General features: G+C 43.2%; 1 protein-coding gene across 2 annotated transcripts in view; it reads left to right on the top strand.

Moving 5' to 3' along the window:
• Pik3c3 (phosphatidylinositol 3-kinase catalytic subunit type 3) overlaps window positions 1-22,719 on the top strand; it is a 77,657-nt gene that overhangs the window by 7,733 nt on the left and 47,205 nt on the right. For both annotated transcript variants that reach the window (XM_032885534.1, XM_032885535.1), the window contains exons 4-10: window positions 1,317-1,446; window positions 8,104-8,190; window positions 9,802-9,897; window positions 12,197-12,268; window positions 12,822-12,926; window positions 13,548-13,640; window positions 18,148-18,333. In XM_032885534.1, coding sequence (XP_032741425.1) covers window positions 1,317-1,446; window positions 8,104-8,190; window positions 9,802-9,897; window positions 12,197-12,268; window positions 12,822-12,926; window positions 13,548-13,640; window positions 18,148-18,333 — 769 coding nt within the window. The remainder of the gene's footprint in view (window positions 1-1,316; window positions 1,447-8,103; window positions 8,191-9,801; window positions 9,898-12,196; window positions 12,269-12,821; window positions 12,927-13,547; window positions 13,641-18,147; window positions 18,334-22,719) is intronic.

The following is a 22,719-nucleotide window of genomic DNA, read 5'->3' as shown; positions in this document are numbered from 1 at the left end:
ATGAGCTGCGCTCTTCTGTGTAAGTCTTGGCAGGTTTCCCTTGGCGTCCAGAAAAAGAACGGGGTATGATCACTGGAGCATCAGCAGCGCTCCGTGCACCCCGCCCTACACCCCGCCCCAAACTTCTCTAGATGTGTCTGTCCCCAGTTGCATAAATCATTTAGTAAGCTGCCTTCTGTCATCTCGGGCTTTTTGTTTTTAGTTCATTTCAGCCAGAGGAGTGGAGAGGTAAACAGGAAGGGAAGCCCTGTGCTGTGGCAGAAGGTGTGTGTGAGGACACACACTTTTGGGAGAGATGTTAGTCACTGCACTGCAGCCGATCCTGAGAGACTGCTCTAAGGTTGTTCTTCGTTTTGTTTTGTTTTATTTTATTTTATTTGAGACAAGGTCTCATTAGATTGCCTGTGTTAGGATAGAATGTGTATCCTCTTGCCTCTACGCTGTCTGATCTGTTTGATTTTAGAAGAAAGAAAACCTTTCAAGAGGTTGTATTTGTGTGTTTTATAATAGCCTTTAAGAGGATATGTTTTTAATAATGAGAGAAGTGATATATACTAAGGAGTCACATTACTTATTCATGGTCACAGCCATACATGCTGTAGGTGCTACAACTGTTACCCAGACCCAGACAAGCTTACAGAAAAATTATGTAACTAACAGTTTTGATTTCCATCCTATCGTTGTATCAGCGTCTGCTATTCTAAGATGTCTGCTGAAGTGGTTGTTGAGTGCTGTCTTCCAAACAGCAGACACCATTTTCATCAGAACAAAGGTGAATACTCACAGGAGTCCCCTTTGGTTGGCCTTGTTGACTTGGCACTCTTCCGAGGAGGGTGTGGGAGCGTCACTGGACCCTCCCTCCTGTTCTGCCTTGATTGTATGTAGCCTCATTTTATGTAGGCTAGCTAACTGAAGTGGGCCTCTTCTCGGTGTGACTGGGTGGAAGTGATCTGTTCTGGGATGACACTCGATCGTCTAGCTGCCTTGCAGTCACCCAAGTTTCTGCACTAACGGTCCATTATGCTCTGAATTGGTTTGCTGCTAGAACCATATAAGAAAGAGGTGCATACTTGCTTAAGTCCAGCAGGGAGTTCCCTCACAGTGATAACATGTACATTGGGTTGTAGACATTTGTACAGTTGTGTCTCATTCCCTAAGGGAGAGAAGAGCAGCCTGGAGAGGTTTGTGGTATTAGCAGCTTAGCTCATTATCGTACAAACCGTGGGGGTCTCAGGGCCTAGAAGGTGTGCGTGTCAAGTATCCCTTTATCAGGAACTGCCTTAGTTCACTTCTACGCTGAACTTTTTTTCTCATAGCATGTTTCGCCAAGGAATGCACGACTTGAAAGTCTGGCCTAACGTGGAGGCAGATGGCTCCGAACCCACACGAACCCCGGGCAGAACAAGCAGCACATTCTCAGAAGACCAGATGAGCCGCCTTGCCAAGGTACACAGACCTCAGAGACAGGCAGAGCTCTGAGCTGAGCGGATCCTAGGGTGCTCGATGCCGTGACTCCTACTGTTGTCTTGTCCATTTCTGTTCACCTTTAGTAGCAGTTTTGAGATAGATTCACATGCCTTCACTCTTGAAAGGTGTGTGGATCCTTTACAATCATCCTCACTGTGTAACTTTAGGACACTTTCACCTCTAAAAGCTCCATGTCCTCAGTAGTCCTCCCTCAGTCCACCCTCCCCAACTTCCTGATGGCTGCTGGGCCACTTTCTGTCAGTGCAGTTCTGAATGCATGAATCCACGCTCAGTATGGCCTTTGGCCCAGACTTGCATCAGATTTGGAAATGTGGGTCTCTGGTATTTTCATATCATGTCAATTTTGTGTATTGTTCTTTTTAGTGTAAATGTAGCATAGGCCCCGAATGGATATATTGTCCAGTACACTCTTTTGAGTTTACTGTCTCTCTCTCCAAATGAATAAAACTTAAGATGCATTTCAGCTGCTCGTTTCTAAGTCTTTCTTGTGCTCCTACTGGGAATCTAGGATAGTTCACAGGCTTCTCTTATGTCTGCCCTCGCTTTAAGAGTCTGTCAGCAGTGAACTTTGATTTAGCTACCTTCTATGGTTCTTTCAGAGTTTAAGGATTTAAACACATCTCTCTAATGATTTAGACTGTTTTATAAACCTGCCTAGTTTTCCTTTGAGGAACAGTGGCTGTGAGGAGAGGAAGTAACACTGTAGCGTGCTCAGCTTAGGTCTCTGGTTTATTTATTGTTTGTTTGTTTGGTTGGTTGGTTGGTTGGTTTTGATGTGTATGAGTACACTGTCGCTGTCTTCAGACACAGTAGAGGACATCAGATCCCATTACAGTTGGTTTTGAGCCACCATGTGGTTGCTGGGTATTAAACTCAGGATCTCTGGAAGAGAGCCATCTCTCCAGCCCAATGGGTCTTGTTTTTGTATAATTTGGATTTAGAGTTTTAATAAGGTACAGAAGGAAATGTATGTATTAAAATATTCTGGTTCCTGCTCCTGATTATTATCCTTTTTTTCTCCGTCTCTAAACGTTTTCATCTAGTGCTTACTTCTGTTCAACTGATACGTGAACAGAGTAAGAGACCAGACATAAAGACCATCTGTTAACTTTCACAGTCTGGACCAGCGTCTTGGTATTGATGGACCATGTCTACACTGTTCCCTTCAGCTCTGTTTTTCAGCTTGCCTTAGTGTAAGAATTTTACGGTAGTCGCACGCCCTCCCGGGGCTTTAGGTGTGACCACTGTGCTCTGTTTTTGATTTATCTCGAGTCTGTACCTTTGGACTTGAAAGGTTAGTGTAGAGCATGCTTTCCACCGCCCCCTGCTCATTTCACAGCTCTCTTGATGCTGTCGCAGTGTGCTTTCCTTTCTGTCAGTTTGATTAAGAGGAGGCGAAGGGAAGGTAACAAGCAGATGAAACCTGTTTCTTGCTCCCTGTGGAGAAGTTGGAAGGTATGGGGAGCTGAGCACTGACACAGACAGGAGGGAAAGCCACAGAACTGTACAGTGCTGCATCTGGTCCCTGTGGGTTGGCGTCTGGATCTGAGGCTTACTGCATTAGGAAGCAGAAGGCAGAAGGTGAACATGATACACTGAAGAGACAGGACAGACCACATAACTGTCCTGACGGATGCTGCCTGCGTGCATGAGATGGTAGGTCATAGGAAGGACACTCATGTTCTTACCTCTGCCCATACTTCTGTAGTACTGCACTGCACACGCTCCTCACTTCATAACATGGGAATTTATAAAAGAACTGACTGGAAGGCACAATGCCTTCCATCAAGCCCCTCAGTTATAGTCTAGATCATTATATACAGCACCATGGGACATAACACTTGAAAGCATGACAGCTGTCTCAGTTGTAATCTAGATCATTCAGTGACAGCACAGCGGGACATGACAGTTGAAAGAGTAAAAATGTCTCCCCAGATGAGGACCTAGTGCAGGGTAGGTATTGCTTACAAAGAAAACCACATTTTTAAGCGACGCGTGGACACAGGAAAAAAACCAATTGAAAGTACTGTTAGGAAGTTAGTCCCAAATGAGAAACAGTTGAGACTTGAGTGTATACCATAAATAAATCCACTCCAGAAGAGCTCATGGCCTTGGAGTAGCAACACCCTTGTTCGCTGTAATCACATGAGCAAGCGCAATTACTGTTTTCTTTAAGTGCTTATCTTACAGAAGAAGATTATTACTGATTAATTAGAGTTCACAGAGACGTCCATTGCTGTACAAATGGGAACATACACTCCTGGCCCTAGCATTTAAGTTGTGGAAAGAGACTCACGGTGTTTCATCTACCTGTTTATCTGTTCTTTTTTTTTTTTTTTTTTTTTTTTTTTTTTTTTTTTTAATTTTAGTTTTTTTTTTTTTTATTTGTCAAACATCCCCTTCCCCCCCCCCTTCCTTATGGGTGTTCCCCTCCCCACCCTCCCCCCATTGCCGCCCCCCCGACAGTCTAGTTCACTGGGGTTCAGTCTTAGCAGGACCCAGGGCTTCCCCTTCCACTGGTGCTCTTACTAGATATTCATTGCTACCTATGAGGTCAGAGTCCAGGGTCAGTCCATGTATAGTCTTTAGGTAGTGGCTTAGTCCCTGGAAGCTCTGGTTGCTTGGCATTGTTGTACATGTGGGGTCTCGAGCCCCTTCAAGCTCTTCCAGTTCTTTCTCTGTTCTTAAATGACAATAGTAAAAATAGAATCATGGCGATTGCTGTTGTGGTTTGCCTGAGAAGATCATTCATGGTCTCATATATTTGAGGAGGAGTAGGAGGTGCGGCCTTGTTTGAGAGGATATGTCATCTGGGGCAGGTTTGGAGACTTCAAAAGCCCACATCATTTCTAGTTCCCTCTCTCGGACTCCTACTTGCAGATCAAAATGCGAGCACTCAGATGTTCACAGCCATGGTCTTGCTCCACGATCATGAACTCTAACTCTCTGAAACTGTAAGCCCAAATCAAATGCTTTCTTGTATAAGTCGCCTTGGTCATTGTATTTAGCACAGCATAGAAAAGTAACTATGGCAACTGCTGTAATTCTTCAAGGCTCTCAGACTTTAGATATGCCCACCATGATGTGCAACCTTGACCGAAGCCATACTGGTTGCTCCAGATCTAACCTTGTGTCTCCCAACTGGGCAGTTTTTTCAGACCATGGGATATAATGAAGTGAATGGTGTAAGCCTCTGACTGGGCTTACGTTATACGATAGGTAAATTGGGTAAATGCCGGGAATCCACTTGCAGTGGTAACTCTTCAGTTCTGTAGAACTTCTCCAGCTAAGCTGAGAAATATCTAGAATTTCTTTAAATATCAAGATGTAATCTAGGCAGCTATTGAATAGTCCTCGTAACATACAAATAGCTCTTGATTTTCCATTCACGTTGGAATTCATCCTCATCATATTTCTCTGGTGACACATACAGCTGTGCCCCACTGTTTCTGTTTGCAGCGTTTTACAGTGTATGGGTCCCAGTACTTAGGGAACAACCTCCACAACTTGAAAGGTTATTTACACTTGGCCTTTGTGGTGGCTTTACCAAATAGTATTGCTTCTTTGATAGCTGTTCAGAAGATTGAGAAAGGTCATAAGAGGGAAAAAAAAGGCCTGGCATGCGTAGGAAGGGACATGTATTAGCCACAACATAAATTCAGCTGGTACAGATGTTGCAGAAAGTTCCCAATACATAATGGAGAAGGAAACCTCACTTCAGTTTCCACATCAAGATACAACTCCCCATCGTCAATTCTTTCCTCATCGCAGGGACCAACTGTTGCCATAAACACAGAACTAGTGGTTAGTAAATAATGGAAACTAGAGGAGCTGAAAGCCCATAGTGACAGTGTGACGACACAGAGTGAGTGACAGACAGGCAGATGGAGGGGGTGGAGTCTCCTCACATCACTCCACACCAGCTTTTACAGTAGAAAATACTAAAAGTTACACTTTTTTGTTTGTATGAGCAGAGTAATAGGGGAAATCAGTAAGAATTTATATGCTTTATAAAAGGAGAAAAAGGCACATTTATTGGTCTTTAGTAACTATATAAAACGACAGCGACTGTCATGTTTTGCATCTACTTGCATATTGGGGCACAAATAGAAGGTACTATTTCTTACCGGCATGAACTCAAAAGTGACAAGAGTTTGAAAGGCGTTTGTCAGTGTGAGAACCCGCTCTCCAGCTTGTAGTGTGACACTCTACTGTAAGTCTCTTGGTCTTTGGTCCTGTTGACTGTTTCCTTTCCTGATGTAGCTCATGTATTCCTTTGATGTTTTACCAGCACTAATGAAATACCTAGCCCTCTTTTTATTAATTGTTTAAGTTAGCTTGAAAGAGTCATGTGTTTCAAGACAGCATTTCTGCACATTGTACCCTAGGCTGTTCTCGCTCTATCTACCCTTTCCCTTCCCACCTCTGACCTACTAATCTCCTTCCTTTTCCAAGTAGACCCCTTTGCTTTTGTGTTACACTGGTTCCATTATCCTCTCTCTGTCCCCTCTCCTTTGTAAAGATCTCTTCCTAGTCTCACTAGTCTACTCTAACATTTCTCTCTCTCTCTCTCTCTCTCTCTCTCTCTCTCTCTCTCTCTCTCTCTCTCACACACACACACACACACACACACACACACACTTACACACATTCATATTTCGATTCATCATGTGAGGAAATGCTCAGCGTTTATTTGAATTTTAGGATACTGATCTCTATCCACTTCCAATGTTTTCTTGAAGGTATGAAGTCATTTTTTAAAGCTGAGAAGAATTCCTGTGTGATATGTGCCTATCATATTTTCTTTATCTGTTCATCCTTGATAGATGTTTAGACTGGATCTGTTTTTTAGCTGTTATGACTGGCACTGCTATAAAATGATTAGCAGTTACTAGTTTCTCTATATCTATTTTCATTTTAGCGATTACCATGAGGGAAAAACGGTGCTGTTCGCTCTGCAAAAGCATGTGGTTGTTTCTTCAGTAGTATTTTGAATCACAGTGGGCCTCAGAGAACTCCTTTTTAAAAGATTTTGTTATATATGTATGAAGGTTTTGCCTGCATAATTAGAATTTTACCACATGTAGGCCTACTGCTCACAGAAACCAGAGGAGGGCATCGGGTCCCTGGGAGCTGGGTTTACAAGTGACAGCCACTCTGAGGGGACTGAACCCTGATCCTCTGCAGTTGCCGCAAATGTTCTTAACCACTGAGCTGTCTTTCTAGCCCCGGAGCCTCAAACCTTCTGCATGAGGTTAACACTTTGATTTCTGAAATACTGTGACTCATGGTGTGATGTTGTCAAGGAAGATGAAGAATGGTGATTAAGGCTTTCAGTTCTGAGTGAGGTACTAATTGGTGGTGCAGTTTGCTGTCCTATGGGAATGCTGCTGTGGTATGGGCAGGCAGAGGAAACCGATGAGCTGAGAGAAGTGCTCGTGGAAGGCTTCAATGCCCAGTTTCGCTCCATTTTATGAATTTGTTGAAAAAGAGTTTTGATAAGTAAGTAAAGCTGATGTGTAAAATATGCACTGTCAGGAACAAAGTGAATTCTAATCTGAGGCCCTTGCAGCTTAGTGTGATTTCTCTATGAATTGGAAAAACCAACATGATGTAACTTCTGAAACTAGGCCAAGATGAGTGTGTAAGACCTTGGTGGACTCAAATGTTAGCAATGTTAGAAATTCAAATCCTTCATGGTTGTTTCCACAAGTAAGGCACACATACATGTGTCTGCACATAAACCTTAGAGCGATGATTTATTGGTCCCCAGGAATTACCTTTGTATAAGTCACCTTTTCAGAATGCTTGTTATAGTACAAATGGAAGGATAGAGAAAGATGATGCAGTACTCCTTAGAGGATCTGTCCTTATACTTCCATTTATGACAGGGAAAGCATAACCACTGTAGAACACGCAACTAATACTTGGGGAGGACCTCATTCTGCTCTTAGATACTAACATGGCCAGACTGCAGGCTGGATTTTAAAACTTTTTTATTTATTTATTTTTTGATAATTTTCATTTCTAGGAAAAATGTTTGTCTCTCACTTGGTTTCTCATTCTGATATGGTGTGTGCTTTTGATCTGTAATACTGCTTTCTGTGTGGGAATCTGAAGTGTAGGGGTTTTCACATGTTGAATCGGATGTTCTAAATGTGTAGATTTACATGTAGACTCAAATGGGTAGGAGTGCTTCATGCTTGCAGTCTGATGTGTGGGAACACTTTGAGGTGGACTTGATATGTAGAAGGGCTTATGTGGAGTTGATATTATAGGCTTAGATCTTTAACACCCAAAATGTTTTGAATCTTGGATCATTTCAGAATTTGAAGTGTTTGTGTATACTCGCTGAGATATCTTGAGAGCAGGCCCTAAATATAAGCATTAAACTCACTTGTTTTAATGTGTATTGTATTGTCTTAAGTCGTGTCAGAATTATGTTTTATGTCCTGTGTACGGTGATCATGCTATGCGGCCAGTGATCTAAAGTGCTTTGGATTGCATAGCATTACAAATGCTTACGTTCTCCCGTCAGGGTTGAGTGATCGTGGCCGTCCTCCTTCCTTCTTGTTGGATCTGTGCTGAGATTAACTCTGTTGTACTTTTCTGCAGCTTACCAAGGCTCATCGGCAGGGACACATGGTGAAGGTGGATTGGTTGGACAGACTAACGTTTAGAGAGATAGAAATGATAAATGAGGTGAGTCGCTTCCTTTCTCAGATCAGGAATGCATTCTGAAGGTTACTAAGCTAACATTCTTTTTAAAAAAATAATTTTTTATTGCCAGCTCTGTGTTAGATATAGGCTTCCTTCAGTAACTGAGTTTTATATATTTGGTTGTGAGCCTAGCCTTTAACGGCTGAGCCATCTCTCCAGCCCAGTAACTGAGTTTTATATTAAGCAACAGAACTGGCCTTTTGAATGTTAATGTCATTTGAACCATTAGCAGGGCTGCTACCTATTACGTGTGACAGCTGAGTGCCTCACGTGTGTTGCCACGTCGGTCAAGTTCCTGTCACTGTTTGCTGAGAACTCCATCAGCAGAATTGTCTCCTCTCTGGGGTCCCCACAGCTGTCTGCCCAGCCCACACCTCTGTTTTAGTGTTTCGTTTACTATTCCCTGGGTTTGTGACCTCAGTAAGGACTCCATTACACACAGTTCACCTTTTCTTGGCCTTGTGTATGGGACCATTGTAAATATCTAATTAAAAGATGTTTAAAAAGTTGTGTTTGCTAAAGCTGGTTGTATTTTATAGGTTTGTTTTAAGAATACCCTGTGTTTGATGTAAGAATTTGTGCCTAGAAAATGGAAACAACTTTATGATTCTGAGAGGGTATCACTGTGTAGCTGACAATGGCCACTGGGATGTACACATCACATGACTTAAAACCCTCCATGGGTTCTTAGCAGGGGAGGAGGAGAGGAAGGGGGAGAAAGATGATAGAGACTGAGTGTGACAACCCAGTATTCTTGTCTTAGATGAATCTCCTTGTGCATAACACCTGTACTGATTGCACAGTTGAGATCCTTTCTAAATGGATTCACATGTTCACAGCACAGACTGCTAGAAGAGTTAGCTCTTACACTTTTAGTAATAGTTCCATTAGAAAAACCGTTTATTCAGAACACACACGTTTTCTCCCAGGTCAGCGCTTGGCGTGTAGAGATGTAACGTTGGGCATGGTTTCCCACCTTGGCTGTGCTGCCCTTCCTCTCTGCTTCACCAGACAGTAGATGGCACCTTAGGGGGGCTGAGCAATAATAGTGACCTTGGTGTTGTGCCTCCTTAGGTGTCTGTGCACCGTGTGCATGCAGAGCCAGCAGAAACTGGAAGAGGGGTCCTGATAAAGACAGGTTATCTTAGGAGCATTCAGAAATTGTGAAAATTTTATAATAATTACTTAAGCTTCTTACCTTTGGTTACAAACTTAAAGATTACTTTTCTATATACTTCACAATTCCTGAAGTGAGTTAATTATGTAAAATTATGTAAAAAGCTGTTACAAGTACAAACTATCATCTTTATTTTTTGAAATAAAACAGTTCTCAAAACACTTTCAAGTTTTATAATCATAAAATCCACAGTGCTGAGTAAGCCCCATGTTTTATTGGGTTCGGAGATGGTCTGCCGAGTGGCCTACCCTTCTAGATGAAACAGTGCTGCATGGCCATTCCATGTGGATAATAGCAAAGGTTATATTGTAAGGAGTCGTTGATTGGTTCATATACTGCTGTACTGTAGTGAAGAAAGACTTATTTAAGAAAGTTTGAAAGTCGTCATTTATCTCTCTATATTTTTTCTATTTTAGAGTGAGAAACGAAGCTCTAATTTCATGTACTTGATGGTTGAGTTTCGCTGTGTCAAATGCGATGACAAGGAATATGGTATTGTCTACTACGAAAAGGTATTCATTCCCCTAGGAACTCTGCTTTCTGCTGTCAAGGGCTGGCCTGCCAAGGAGTGCTCTTCCTGCTTAGACACATGGTTTGGTTACAGAAGAGCAGCCAACAGCTTTCAGCTGCAGCTGCTTCTGCGTACACAACCACACCCATGGCTGCAGCCCATTCAGCTCATATAGGTCTGGGCTGCAAACTTCAATAAGTGTGCTAGTGCTCAAACCTTTCTGATTAAAATTGTTCTGCCAGTCTATGAATATGACACTAAAGTAATAGCATATTTACAGTAATCCATTTGCACAATAAATTGGAAATGAGAATGTTTTGTTGACAGGACATTGAAAGTTCTGGTGTCTGTTACTTAACCTGTACACAGTATGTTGGAAGTGTATGTGTGTCTGCCTATGAAAGCCGTCATTGACAATGCTTGTATATAGTTTATTCAGAGTTTCAAGAAAACGATTTTACTATACTGAAGTAACAGTTGTGTATTGTTCACATTTACTCATTGTGGGAAGAATAGCTCAGTGTTCTGAATGTACCTATTTCAAATTATTTGCTTTAAATTCAGGTTGAAAGGGTTTCCGTTAAATGCCGCAGAATCCTTATATAGGTACATGCATACTCATTTGAAACTTCATAAGTAGTTTCTTTCAGTATTATGGAAACAGTGTTTAAATCACTTCAAATGAGAACAGAGTTTGTGTATGTGACACGAGAGATGAATGCTGGTATCATATGATAAGCTTATACATAAGTCCCTTCATTAGAAGTAGCTCATTACATTTATTTGCATATTAGTGTCATTTATTAACGCTGCCTCTGGTGACTTCATACCTACACACTTCACAGAGGCCACCTGGAAGATTTTCACAAGAGAGGGTTTGGAATTACACCATCATTCATTATTCTGTGACCCTTCTGTGACCCTTCTGCAGTTCGTGTTCTTACTCCTGCCCTCCTCTCTCTTCAGTGCAGTGTCAGGATAAGCTAACTTACCTTGGCCGTCTGTGCATGAGGAAGGCTGGGAAAGAAGGGGTCTAGGTTGTTTAACATTGTGTATCAGTTTATTAGAAGGTCCGAGTCAAAAAGAAAGGAAATGTTATTGAGCAAACTTCACCAATTTTCACCGGTATTTTAAAATTACTTCCTGTTTTGTGCTGTACATGTTTATCAAAGCCACACTGCTGCTCGTACAGGGCTTCTATGTGAAGAAACTGCTAATTGGGTAATACTGCAGAACATTGGGAGGGACCCTTTGAAAGGCAGCATACGCAGCAGAGGAAATAGTAACAGGTTAGAAATTGGAACAGTTTTCAAAGCATTTGGAAGGTTACTCCTTTTAGGTAGTTGCTGATGAGTTAATATTCCCACTTGGTGTAAGGACTTCTGGGCCAGCGCAGCATAGTCTAACGGAAGCAGACTCTCTTGTCACCTGTCTCTGTGACAGATAGCCTTGGTGAAGATTAGCTGTCACTGTTGGGCTGATAAATGTGTTTTCTGGTGTTGTGACTGAGAACAAGCCAGTTAAACAACAGCTGTGGGAATTTGTTGTTTCCAGTAAGACTCAATTACTGAGGGGACGCTGTGGGACACTGTAGTGTTTTTTCAGCCGCTCCTGATATATCTAAAATTGGGAATACACTAATCTGGGGAGCAGAACTCCTATAGCAATGCTAGGTACACTGTCTCGAGGGATGAGTTTTGATTGTAATTAGCCTACTGCAGTAATTTGGCAGAGACTTGTATTTTACTGAGTGGGATTAAAAACAAAAGCTCATTCTTCAGGATCGATGACACCAACAAGATCAGGCAGCTTTAATTCCCTACACATGTCAAGAATTAGTGCTGTGCTCTTGTCCCTGTGATGGCTTGTCTTCTCCCCTGAGATGCCGTGTACCTGCAATCTCTCACTGGCCAGAAATGTGACAGACACCAGAGTCTTTAAATTATTCCTACTAGTAACACTGGGCTGATTTATGGCAAGACTGGGTTGTTTTCTTATCCATTGCCATAATAAGCCAAGATTTAAAAATTGTAGCCACAAACAATAAAAGACTAACTATTTGGTCAGACTTCATATCTTTACAACTATAATACAATTTTTTTCTGCTTACTTTCCTAAAATTTTATTAGTAGTAGAGATAAAAAAATAAATGTGGAATTGAAAGAAGACAAGAATTTATAAACAAACTGTGATGTGTTAAAAGTTGAATTTAAATATATTAGCATTTTATACATGATGTCCACTTACCACTTGGATAAATGTCTTCCCTTTTTGTCTTTTAAACCCTGCACTGTATCTAGGATGGTGACGAATCATCTCCAATTTTAACAAGCTTTGAGTTAGTAAAAGTTCCTGATCCTCAAATGTCTATGGTAAGCTGCTTTACAGAGCTTTTAAGAACACACTGTTCTCTAGAATGAACACTGAAACCACGCAGTATATTTTAAAATAGTAATACATACACCTGATGTATCCTGACATGCTCACGTGTAACAAATGCTCTTCAGCTATTGGGGATTAGATTCAATGGGATGCTTATAAGGAACCTAAAAGTAAGGTCTGAGTAGTGCTGTGCAGTGATGTCATAGGTTGGGAGTGCAATGATGTCACAGGTCGGGAGTGGCTGGGAGGCTTTGTCTGGTGAGGTGGATACTAGTGTGAAAGCGATGATACTGAGAGGCTGTAAGGACTTGGGTGTGTGGAAGGTTGAGGAAACTGAATGTCATATGCATGTTCTGTTTCTGAAGTTTGACTCCTATGTAGTTTTACAGTCTTGAGGTGGGTCCTTGGGATTGAAGTGGCACCAAGAGTAAATCAAACATCAGACATCTTAACGTGGCTTAAAGGAAGGACTTTGCGGTCTCTGACTACTGAAGCTTCCCTTTTGTAAGGTTTACATTCTCTGTATATCTAAATGATTTAAAGGAGAACTTAGTGGAGAGCAAACATCACAAGCTTGCTCGGAGTTTAAGAAGTGGCCCATCTGACCACGATCTCAAACCCAACGCTACCACAAGAGATCAGCTAAATGTAAGTACAAACCGTGGAAGAACAACCAAGTGGACATTTTATTACAGCCAGCACTATACATCATTTCCAAGTTTGCTGAATTAGTAACTTCATGGTTTTAACAGATCCATGCTGTCTGCAGAATAGGTTTTTTTTTTTTTTTTTTTAACTGTTTTGGGACTTTTAGTAATTCTGTCTCTGTGGAGACATAACTGGAAAATTGTAAATATTTTCACAGTTTAGTGTTCTTAGAAATGAGCTATGAAGTGTGCCTTAAGGCCGGCATGCCAGCACTAAGAATTGCATGCTAATTTGACAAGAGGAGGATTCATTTTGTGTCTCCTGACCTTAGGTGAAGGGCATTGCCACTGCGGCTTCCTTGATGTCTAGTGGGATAAATAAGTTCAGCACTCGTGCGTTCCCATGGAGCATGGCCGTCCCATTGTTCACCGCATGTCCTAATGAGTTGTTTTGTGAATGGACGCCTCAGCACATAGTTTTCCGTTAATTGGCTCTGTGTGCCTTCTCTCAGCCTGTGTACTAATTACGTTACAAAAAATTAAGCAAATGAAATACTATATGTAATGGAAATGTGTATTAAGTGTGTGTTTGACAAATATAATTCTTTCTCTTTTATTTTAGATTATTGTGAGCTACCCACCAACCAAGCAGCTCACATATGAAGAACAAGATCTTGTTTGGAAATTTAGATATTATCTTACTAATCAAGAAAAGGTGAGATCTTTTAAATAGCTTATGCATCAAATTTACTTATAGCCTTTTTCAGTATTGGTCAAAGGAAAGTAAAATTACACTAAAAATGCAGCTGAGGTCAAGCAAGCTTGCTGCACAGAAATAAACTGGGTACACTGGTGTTTAAAGCATAGGAAGGGCGTATACACAGAGACACATATTCCTGTGTGTCGACTCCTAGAAAATGTCTGAATGAGTTCTGAAGGCAGATGTGGGTTCAGTTCCTACGCCTGCAGTCCGTATCCTGCACAGGATAGAGATGTGCACTTTATTTCTGGTCGTTCTAACGAAGACAGCCGACCATTCTAGAGGCGATGGCACAGCACCCGCTCCACAGCACCTACAGCGTAGACCTGAGGCCTTTCTTTCTTACCCTCTCACCTGGTTGTTCCTGAGTGATTGGGAATGCAGCTGCACTGACTACGAGCTTGTGAGTCCCTCAGACTGTGGGAATAGAGGAGGTAGTGTAACTTGTAATATGGAGATTGAATTATTAGTGTGAGGCAGCTGGTTAGCAGGGTGGAGGTGAGGTGAGAACTGGGCGTTTGGTTGGGGCTTCTGAAGGGAGACATGTGATGAGCTGCCAGGACTAACCTCTGGTCTGAAGATCCGTTCTGCTGTCTAAACTGTTCCCATTGAGCACCTCTTCACTGCAGGCCACTCATTTGATGGATTGAAGCTCTAGTTTCCCATACTTGATATGGGATAATTCCTTGATAATGAATTTTATGTATCTTGCCATTCTTGAAATATTCTCTCTTAGCCTGGGGGCTAAAGATTTGTTTTAAAAAAAAAAAAAAACTAGATTCATCTCTTTTACTTTATGTGTATGACTGTTTGACCCGCATGGATGTATGTGCACGACATGCATTCTTTTTTTTTATTGGATATTTTATTTATTTACATTTCAGATGTTATTCCCTTTCCTGGTTTTCCCTCTGCAAATCCGCTATCCTATGCCCCCTTCCTCTGCTTCTATGAGGGAGCTCCCCTCCGCATTCCTCCCTCACCTCCCTGATACTCCCTTACCCTGGGGCATTGAGCCTTCACAGGACCAAGAGCCTCCCCTCCCATTGATGCCATACAGTGCCATCCTCTGCTACATACGCACCTGGAGCCATGGGTCCCTCCATGTGTATTCTTTGGTTGGTCGTTTAGTCCCTGGGAGCTCTGGTGGGGTCTGGTTGGTTGATATTGCTGTTCTTCCTATGGGGTTGCAAAGCCCTTCAGCTCCTTCAGTCCTTTCTCTTCCTCCTCACTCAGTCCCAGTGCTCAGTCCGATGGTTGACTGCAAACATCTGCATTTATATTGGTAAAGCTCTGGCAGAGCCTCTCAGGAGACAGCTATATCAGGCTCCTGTCAGCAAGCACTTCTTGGCATCAGCAACAGTGTCTGGGTTTGGTGACTGCATATGGGATGAATTCCCCAGCTGGGGCAGTCTCTGGATGGCCTTTCCTTCAGTATCTGTTCCACACTGTGTCCCTGTATTTCCTTTAGACAGGAGCAGTTCTGGGTTAAAATTTTGGAGATGGGTGGGTGGCCCCATCTTTCAACCAGGGGCTGTGCCTAACCTCTGGATATGGTCTCTACAGGTTCTCCTCCCCTTTGTGGGGTATTTCAGCTAATCTCATCCTTAAACAGCTCATGGTTGCTAGAGACCTTTAAATCCACAGCAAACCCACTATGTACATTGTACACCACTGTCACACAGATCAGGATTCATTCCAGAGCCACAGAGGTATCATGCTGCTTCTCGAGATACTCATGTCCATGCTTTAGAGGGGAAGGGTTCGGTGAAGATCTAGAGATGAGAACATAGAAAGTTTGCCGTAGGGTTCTGGGTACCCTGGAGGCCAGGCAGGGACACATCAGGAAAGCTTTGCCTGTGGCAGCTGTCGTCTCATGCTGGATGTGAACCAGCGTGCTGCAGTCTCGTGTGCCCTCTACTTGGCTTAGTTTATTTTTCTAAGGTAAAAGTAAAAATGAAGTCGGGGTCATCTTAAGCTCTTCAGCCTTTGCTCTGTTTCATTTATTGATGGTTCGGGAAGCCCTTCGTGGATGAGTCTTAACTGTTATCCTTGGTATCTGTGAAAGGGGGAGGAGGGTCTTATGTTACTTCAGCTTTTCAGTGCCCGTTCTTCCTCTTCAGCACACGGGGTTTCTGATTAGTATTTTACAGAGCATGAATTAGTTACAACCCTGCTGTGCCCAGGGAAGAGTTGTGTGGTCACAGAAACAATGGCTTGAATGCTGTGGTCATGTGGTCTGCACGGGAAGATGGAGACTTTAATGTGAGGATGCACAGTGTCAGAGTATAGAACAGCCCTACAGAGACCTTCCTTAGATGGAAAGGCTTGTAAGGTAAATCTTTTATCTTAGTAGTCACCTCCCACTGAATTCAGATCTGCTAGATGTCTGCCAATAAAATACACTGAGTGGCAGGTGTCCTGGAGACAGCATCTTGTCCTCTAAGATGTCGGAGTTCTGCAGTTCTCAGACCAGAAGGATCTTAGGTAACTGGCAGACAGCAAATACTACTTTCAATGTGCAGGAGGGGCTCCTGAGCAAACCAATGTAAATTGGTCTTGAAGTGTTGGGAGTACTCATCCCATAGCAGCCCAAGCATCCCGTGCTAATGACAGCCATCACATGAAGAGCATGGGCATTCTCAGTCCGTGTGTCACGTCGGGATGGGCTTGCCGGACTTGCAGCTCCCCAAGAATTTCTCATTTCTAATCTCAGGAGGGCTCTAGGAACAAGTTAGTGGAAATTAGTTATTAGGAAATGACACTTAGAATTTTCGTTATGTTTCCTTGGTATTATCCAGCCACTCTGGCGATTACAGTGTTTCCTCCTCCTCTTCCACATAGTTCCCGGAGCCCTGAAGGGAGGGCTGAGATGAAGGCATCCACAGTTAAGGCTGAGTATTTTCTTTCTTCGCGTTCTCTCTGTAAAGACGCTGATGAGTGATACTGACTGAGACACACTGACCCCAGGGTGTAACAGAATGTCATTAGAGTCACTTTGGTTTCCCCTAGGCCCATGACCTGTCTGGTTTCAGGTTCTTGGCAACCTACGCAGTGTCAGGCATGGGCCTCATCTCGTGGAGTAAGCTTAAATCCAAAGAGATGGTGGTTGGTCACTCCCACAGGCCGGTCTCTACTGCCCCAGTGTACCATGCAGGCGGGTCAGCATTGTAGGTCCCAGGGCTTGTGGCTGGCTTGGTGCTTGATCTTTCTCCTCTGATAGCAAAGTGCCTTCCAGACATGAGCACTGGTCAGTAGGTTGCAATCTGCGGTCAGGAAGCAGCTTGGCTTCCCCATGCTCAGTGAGTGTGGTCCTCAACAGTGGGCAGTTGTCTTCAGCTTTCGGAGAATAACAAGCTTTGGCAAGTGCTGAGCTCTTTAGTGTTTTCCCTGGGTCCGCTTTGACTCTACGAGATGTAACCCATTCTTGGCACTGGGACTTTCACTTGGTAATTAAAGATGTCTAGCTGGGCATTGTCCTCTCCACTATTTAGATTTCCATTTATATTTCTTTTATTCTCATACATGTATATATGCACATATATGTCTAGGATCTTTCACTGTCGTAGTTATCATGTGACCCCTCAAATGACCCTCACTGTTATCTGCCCATCCCCACATTCCCGCCTTTACTGCCCACCATCCCCTCCTCCTACCCATTTAATCTGTTCTAGTCTTCCTGCTGTCTCTCCATAACTATATATTTCTACGGCCTTTTCCTTGACAGGTACCCCCTCCCACCTAATCCCTTACTCCGGACCCAGCTCCTGTGGCTTGTAACACACCTGTCAAAAGCTAAATCCGAACACACACACACAGGAGAACACATACTGTATTTGTCTTTTGGGGTCTAGGTTACTTCACTCACAATGATTTCATCTGGCTCCATTCATTTACTTGGGAATTTCATGATTCTTCTTTAACAGCTGAGTAAAACTGTTACTATAGAATGTATCACCTTTTCCTTATCCTTCCTCTGCTGGTGCAGTTTCTGATTTCTGGCTATATGACTAGAGCAGCAGTGAACATGGCTGGGCAGGTATCTGTGTAGTAGGATGCAGAGCTCTTTGGGTCTATGCCCAAGAGTGATTTACATGCATCCACTCCCAGGTTTGTCAGGGACCACTGTTCTGCTTTCCATGGTGGCCGTATAAGTTTGCACGCTCATCAGCAATGGGTAGGACTGAAAGGCAGGAAGTTATATGAAAGATGCTTTTTGTTTCTCTTTCGTTTTTGTCTTTTGAATCTGGTGTGTGTGTGTGTGTGTGTGTGTGTGTGTGTGTGTGTGTGTGTGTGTGTGTGTGAATGATGACGACTAGGACATTAGTCATTAGAATAGCATAAATATTGCTTGTATCTCTTTCAGGAAAGATTCTTCTGTCAATTAGACCTCTGCCTTTACCAGAGGCCTTTGACCTGGCAAGGATATAGTTCCTAACGGTTAAATCCTTTCTGACTCTAGGCTCTGACAAAGTTCTTGAAGTGTGTTAACTGGGACCTACCCCAGGAGGCCAAGCAGGCGCTGGAACTTCTGGGAAAGTGGAAGCCAATGGATGTGGAGGACTCCCTGGAGCTGCTCTCCTCTCATTACACCAACCCCACTGTGCGGCGGTACGCTGTGGCCCGCTTGAGGCAGGCCGATGACGAGGTACGTTACTGTTGAGGACCCCTGTTGACTGTTTCACAGATACATTTAAGGTATCTGGTCTAAGACTAATCACTGGTTCCAGACTCTTACATGTGTGCTGTGAGAGAGGTAAGAGGGAGCATATGGACCAGTGGTTCTCAATCTTCCTAACACTGTGGCCCTCTAATACAGCTCCTCATGTTGTGGTGATCCTGACCATCAAAATGTTTTTCTCGCTACTTCATCATTGTTATTTGCTGTTAAGAATCATAATGCAAATCCCTGATTCGTAGGATTATCTGATATGCAACTCCTGTGAAAAGACCATTGAACTCCCAAAGGGAGAACTATTGATATATGCAGATAGACCAGTTGGTTCTCCAGAAGCATTTAAAGTATTTCTGCAAGGACTGCTGTGAGAAGAAAACGGCATTCCCATTTGTTACATGACGGCCTGCTCCCCCAGGGCTTTCCACTGGCACCAGACCTTCTGTTGCTCTGTCTGGAGAAAAGGGTTCTAATGAAAAATGCTTTAATGCAGCCCAGCTAGGGAGTAATTCAGACCCATTCCAAGTCAGTGTACAAGAGGCCACATTCATCGGAGCCCTGCAGAGCCTGTAAGCCTTTGAAACACAGAGGTGCATGGCCATGGACTCTCTTTCAACCCCCGGCCTTAAACCTCAGTTGCTGGCAGCTGTGCACATGTAGAAAATGTCCCAGGATGGTTTTGACTCCTCTGGGTACCCACAGCACCTGTAACCTTCATGCTGAGTGTCTGTGTGTACCATGCACCGCTGAGGAGGAACAGTACTTGACACAGGCATTGTTAGACTTTGCCTTAGTAATTCCCAGTGAGGTGGACTAATATGGCAATTTTTCTTGTTTTATAGTGTGTTCTTAAGGATGATTTAGTAGTTTATGCTGTCCCAATGGGACATAAAACACAGTGTGAAACCTTACTGTAAATTGGTGCTGAACCAGTGAAACAGTTATTATTAATGACATCTTAAAGGTCATTTTTAATTAGAAATGCCATGAATTTTCAGAAGCAAATGGAACATTATGATTGAAATATATATACATATTTTATTAAAATTAAATGTATTGTGAATGGGTCCATAGAAGTCACCTGTCTGAGCCATCATCTGCAGCATTGGTCTCCATCACAGTTCCTCTCTAGTGGACACCCCTGAAACCCATTTACACCTCCTCTCTCTTTCAAATTCATGGCTTCATTTTTCACTAAGTGTTGTTACATGCATATTTGTATCCATATGTACATGTGCGTTTATACACACACACGCTCTGTCTCTGTAATGTTATAATTTCGTATGTATGTTTCCAGGCCTGCCCAGTTAGTGCTGGATAACCAGTTGGTGAGCTTTTCTCTTAGCAGCTGGCTGAGTTGTGTTTTCCTTGTTCACCTTCTCAGGATGCGTGATTCACTAGAGTATACAGAACTGAAGCAAACACTGCTGTCTATTGCCTGTTAATTAGCAAGGGCATTTAAGGGAACCCTTGGGTGAAGGCCTGAGGCCGGGCTCCCATTCCCATGAAAGTTTAGGTGTAGTATTATCCTCTGTGTGGACACAGTTTTCATGCTGTCATTTAGTGTTCTGAGCTCTTCCCCTGTTGGCATGAGTAGTGAAACCCTTGGCGATCGATAACTGAACCTGCCCTTTTGGACAGGCAGATCTAACTTTCGGACATTGATTCTTTCCACAATGTTTAGAACAACGGTAGTTTTATGAAACCTTCACAAGAATCATAATCTTAAGCCAATGTAAGAGATAACAGCTTTAGGAAGTAGAGCCTTTTTGCCTGGTACTGTGATTTTATCCTCACTACTCTTGTAAAGTTCTATGTAGTTTTTACATTAAATTATCTCTGACAGTTGTGTTGTTGCTATTACAAAGTATTCATGCACTTCTCTCATTATTAGGTGAAATGCCTCTTTTTTCTGACTCCTCACTGTGTCTCTTTCTGGTTCTTATACATACATACTTGTTCAGCTCTCACATTCCAGGGCATAAGACAATACCTGAAAGGCTATGTCTGTCTTTCAAGTCTGTATTGCTCTCCTCTCATTGCAGCCAAGCACAGATAATGTCCCAGCTCTGCCTTGCTTTCGCTTTTAAGAGAATTCTTTCAGTATCTTGCCATCTGATGTGTGTTTAAGGTTAGTCATTTTATTTCATTCAGCGGTTCTTTTTCTGTAGACTTGTGTTCTGAGTGTGTGAACGATAGTCAGGAATGCCTCTTGATGTTCCTATCATGTTAATCTGCATTGTGATATATTTTCCTAGGGCTTTACCACTCATGTAATTGTAATGTAAATCTCTTAATTCCTTTACGAATTTAGTTTTAATAATTCTACTCAAGAATGTGTAGGGTGCTGGTTCAGACAGGGAAGTTCTGCATGGGAATTGAGTGAGGGATGTGTTTGAGGTACACCAAAGCAAACCTGTGCCCCACAGAGAGTACAGCATGCGTACAGGCAGGGGACAGCAGCAGAGTGTGTAAAGCCATGCAAGCACATGCAAGGACAGGGACTCCTGTCTGCAAGCACAGGAAGGCTGCCTCCAGCACAGCCTTGCTCTCTGAAGCTTGGAGTAAACTTTGGGGAAGGCGGTGATCACTACACATCCTTGGCTCCAGGGAAAGTTCTGTTGCATCGACTAGGGTAGAAATCTGACTTTTTTTTTTTTTTTCTTTTCTTTTTTTCGGAGCTAGGGACCGAACCCAGGGCCTTGGGCTTGCTAGGCAAGCGCTCTACCACTGAGCTAAATCCCCAACCCCGAAATCTGACTTTTTTAACCCCCTACTTTTGCGTTGTTTTCTGAAAGGTTTATGTCTTCTATACCTTGGGGACTTTCATATTTTTCAGCGTAATGAGAAAGTAGATGGCTTATGTAGTTTGTGTTAATTTATTTCCATACACATGAAAACAATGTGTCCTTTGAGTGCACACTACCAAATGTCCAGCAATCCAGTAGGGATGTGTGACTTAAAGGAGGGACGTGTTCCCACTTCCCCTCTCTCGGGCAATTCAGTGAGAAGCAGTTCTTTTGCTTCACTGCCTGTATCTTATCCATCATTGGAAAACAGTTTCTTTTTAAAAGTATTTTTTTAAGCATTTCCATACTTGTGCTGGGGAAGAGCACATTACTGCATTTATAGAGTAATTCAGCATTCTCTCACAAACGTCAGACTTGGAGGTCTCACATCAGAGAACATTCAGATTGAAAGACCCCAATTTTTGGGAGACTTCACTCCGACGTTGTAGCTCGGAAACCGAGGCCTTTGATATGAATCTTTTATTTACGCTCGGGCTGACAAGCCCAGGAGATTGGGCCCCGACCTCTCAGACAAAAAGCCCAGGGGTTTGTGTGGATACACATAATTGGCAATACAAAGGTGCCCTATTCTTTACATCAACAAAGCATACGTGTAATGCATCTCAGCAATGTGGGCAGGCATTCCTCAGCAGGATGACCCATCCTTGAAGGAAGGGGGGAGGGGGTGGCTCCAGATGGCCAGTGTCCTTGGGAGCTGATAGTCGGGCCAGTGAGCCCTATCTCAAATTCTTTCAGGCATAGTCAGACTTTGTTCATGACTAACTTTTAGAAATTTTAACCCTTCAAGATGAGGAGCAACTTCTTGTGCTTAGCTCCAGGCTCCTACTGACTGCCAGAAAGCAGGAGAGGGACTCAGACTGAGCCCTGGTGTCTCAAGCCCTTTCTTTAACCAGAGGGTTAACATCTGCCCACAGTTCTCCTGTGTGCCTGTTTGAAAGGAAGGACGTAGAGGCGTGCGGCAGTGGCTCCCAGGGGGATCTAGAGGGATCTGTGGATATCTCAAAGAGTAACTGGAGGGGAATAGGGGGCGGAGGAGAAGGAGAAGGAAGAGGAGGAGGAAGAAGAGTAGGAGGAAGAAAAAGATGAAGAAGAAGAGGAAGGAGGAGAGAAAGGGAAGAAGGGGAGGAGAGAAGAAAGGGAGGAAGGGAGGAGGAAGAGGAGGAGGAGGAAGAGAAAGAAGGAAGAGGAAGGAGGAGGAGGAAGGAGGAAGAAGGAGGAGGAGGAGGAGGAAGGAGGAGGAGGAGGAGGAGGAGGCTCAATTCCCAGAGCTTTTGAGCTTTTGAAGGTTTTCAAGGAAAAAAAGAACAAAAGTTGTTTCAAAAAGAATGTCCTGAAACAGAAATTCTTTCAAAAATGTGAAGTGCAGCACACGCTCCAGCAGTCTTAGACGTGGATGCTGTTAACAAGGCCCTTCTCTAAGCCCTTAGTTCTTTCTGTGGGAGCCATCTCAACCTCGCTCCTAACTTCTCCACTCTCCTGTTCCGCTGTTCAGACAACCCTACAGCAGAAGTCACCCCTGGGCCACGTGCTGTGTCCTGACACTCTCCAC

Source organism: Rattus rattus, chromosome 15, assembly GCF_011064425.1.
Source record: "Rattus rattus isolate New Zealand chromosome 15, Rrattus_CSIRO_v1, whole genome shotgun sequence".
NCBI classification, from domain to species: domain Eukaryota; kingdom Metazoa; phylum Chordata; class Mammalia; order Rodentia; family Muridae; genus Rattus; species Rattus rattus.
The sequence above is the reverse complement of the archived record's forward strand: the minus strand, read 5'-3'. Positions and strand labels throughout refer to the sequence as shown.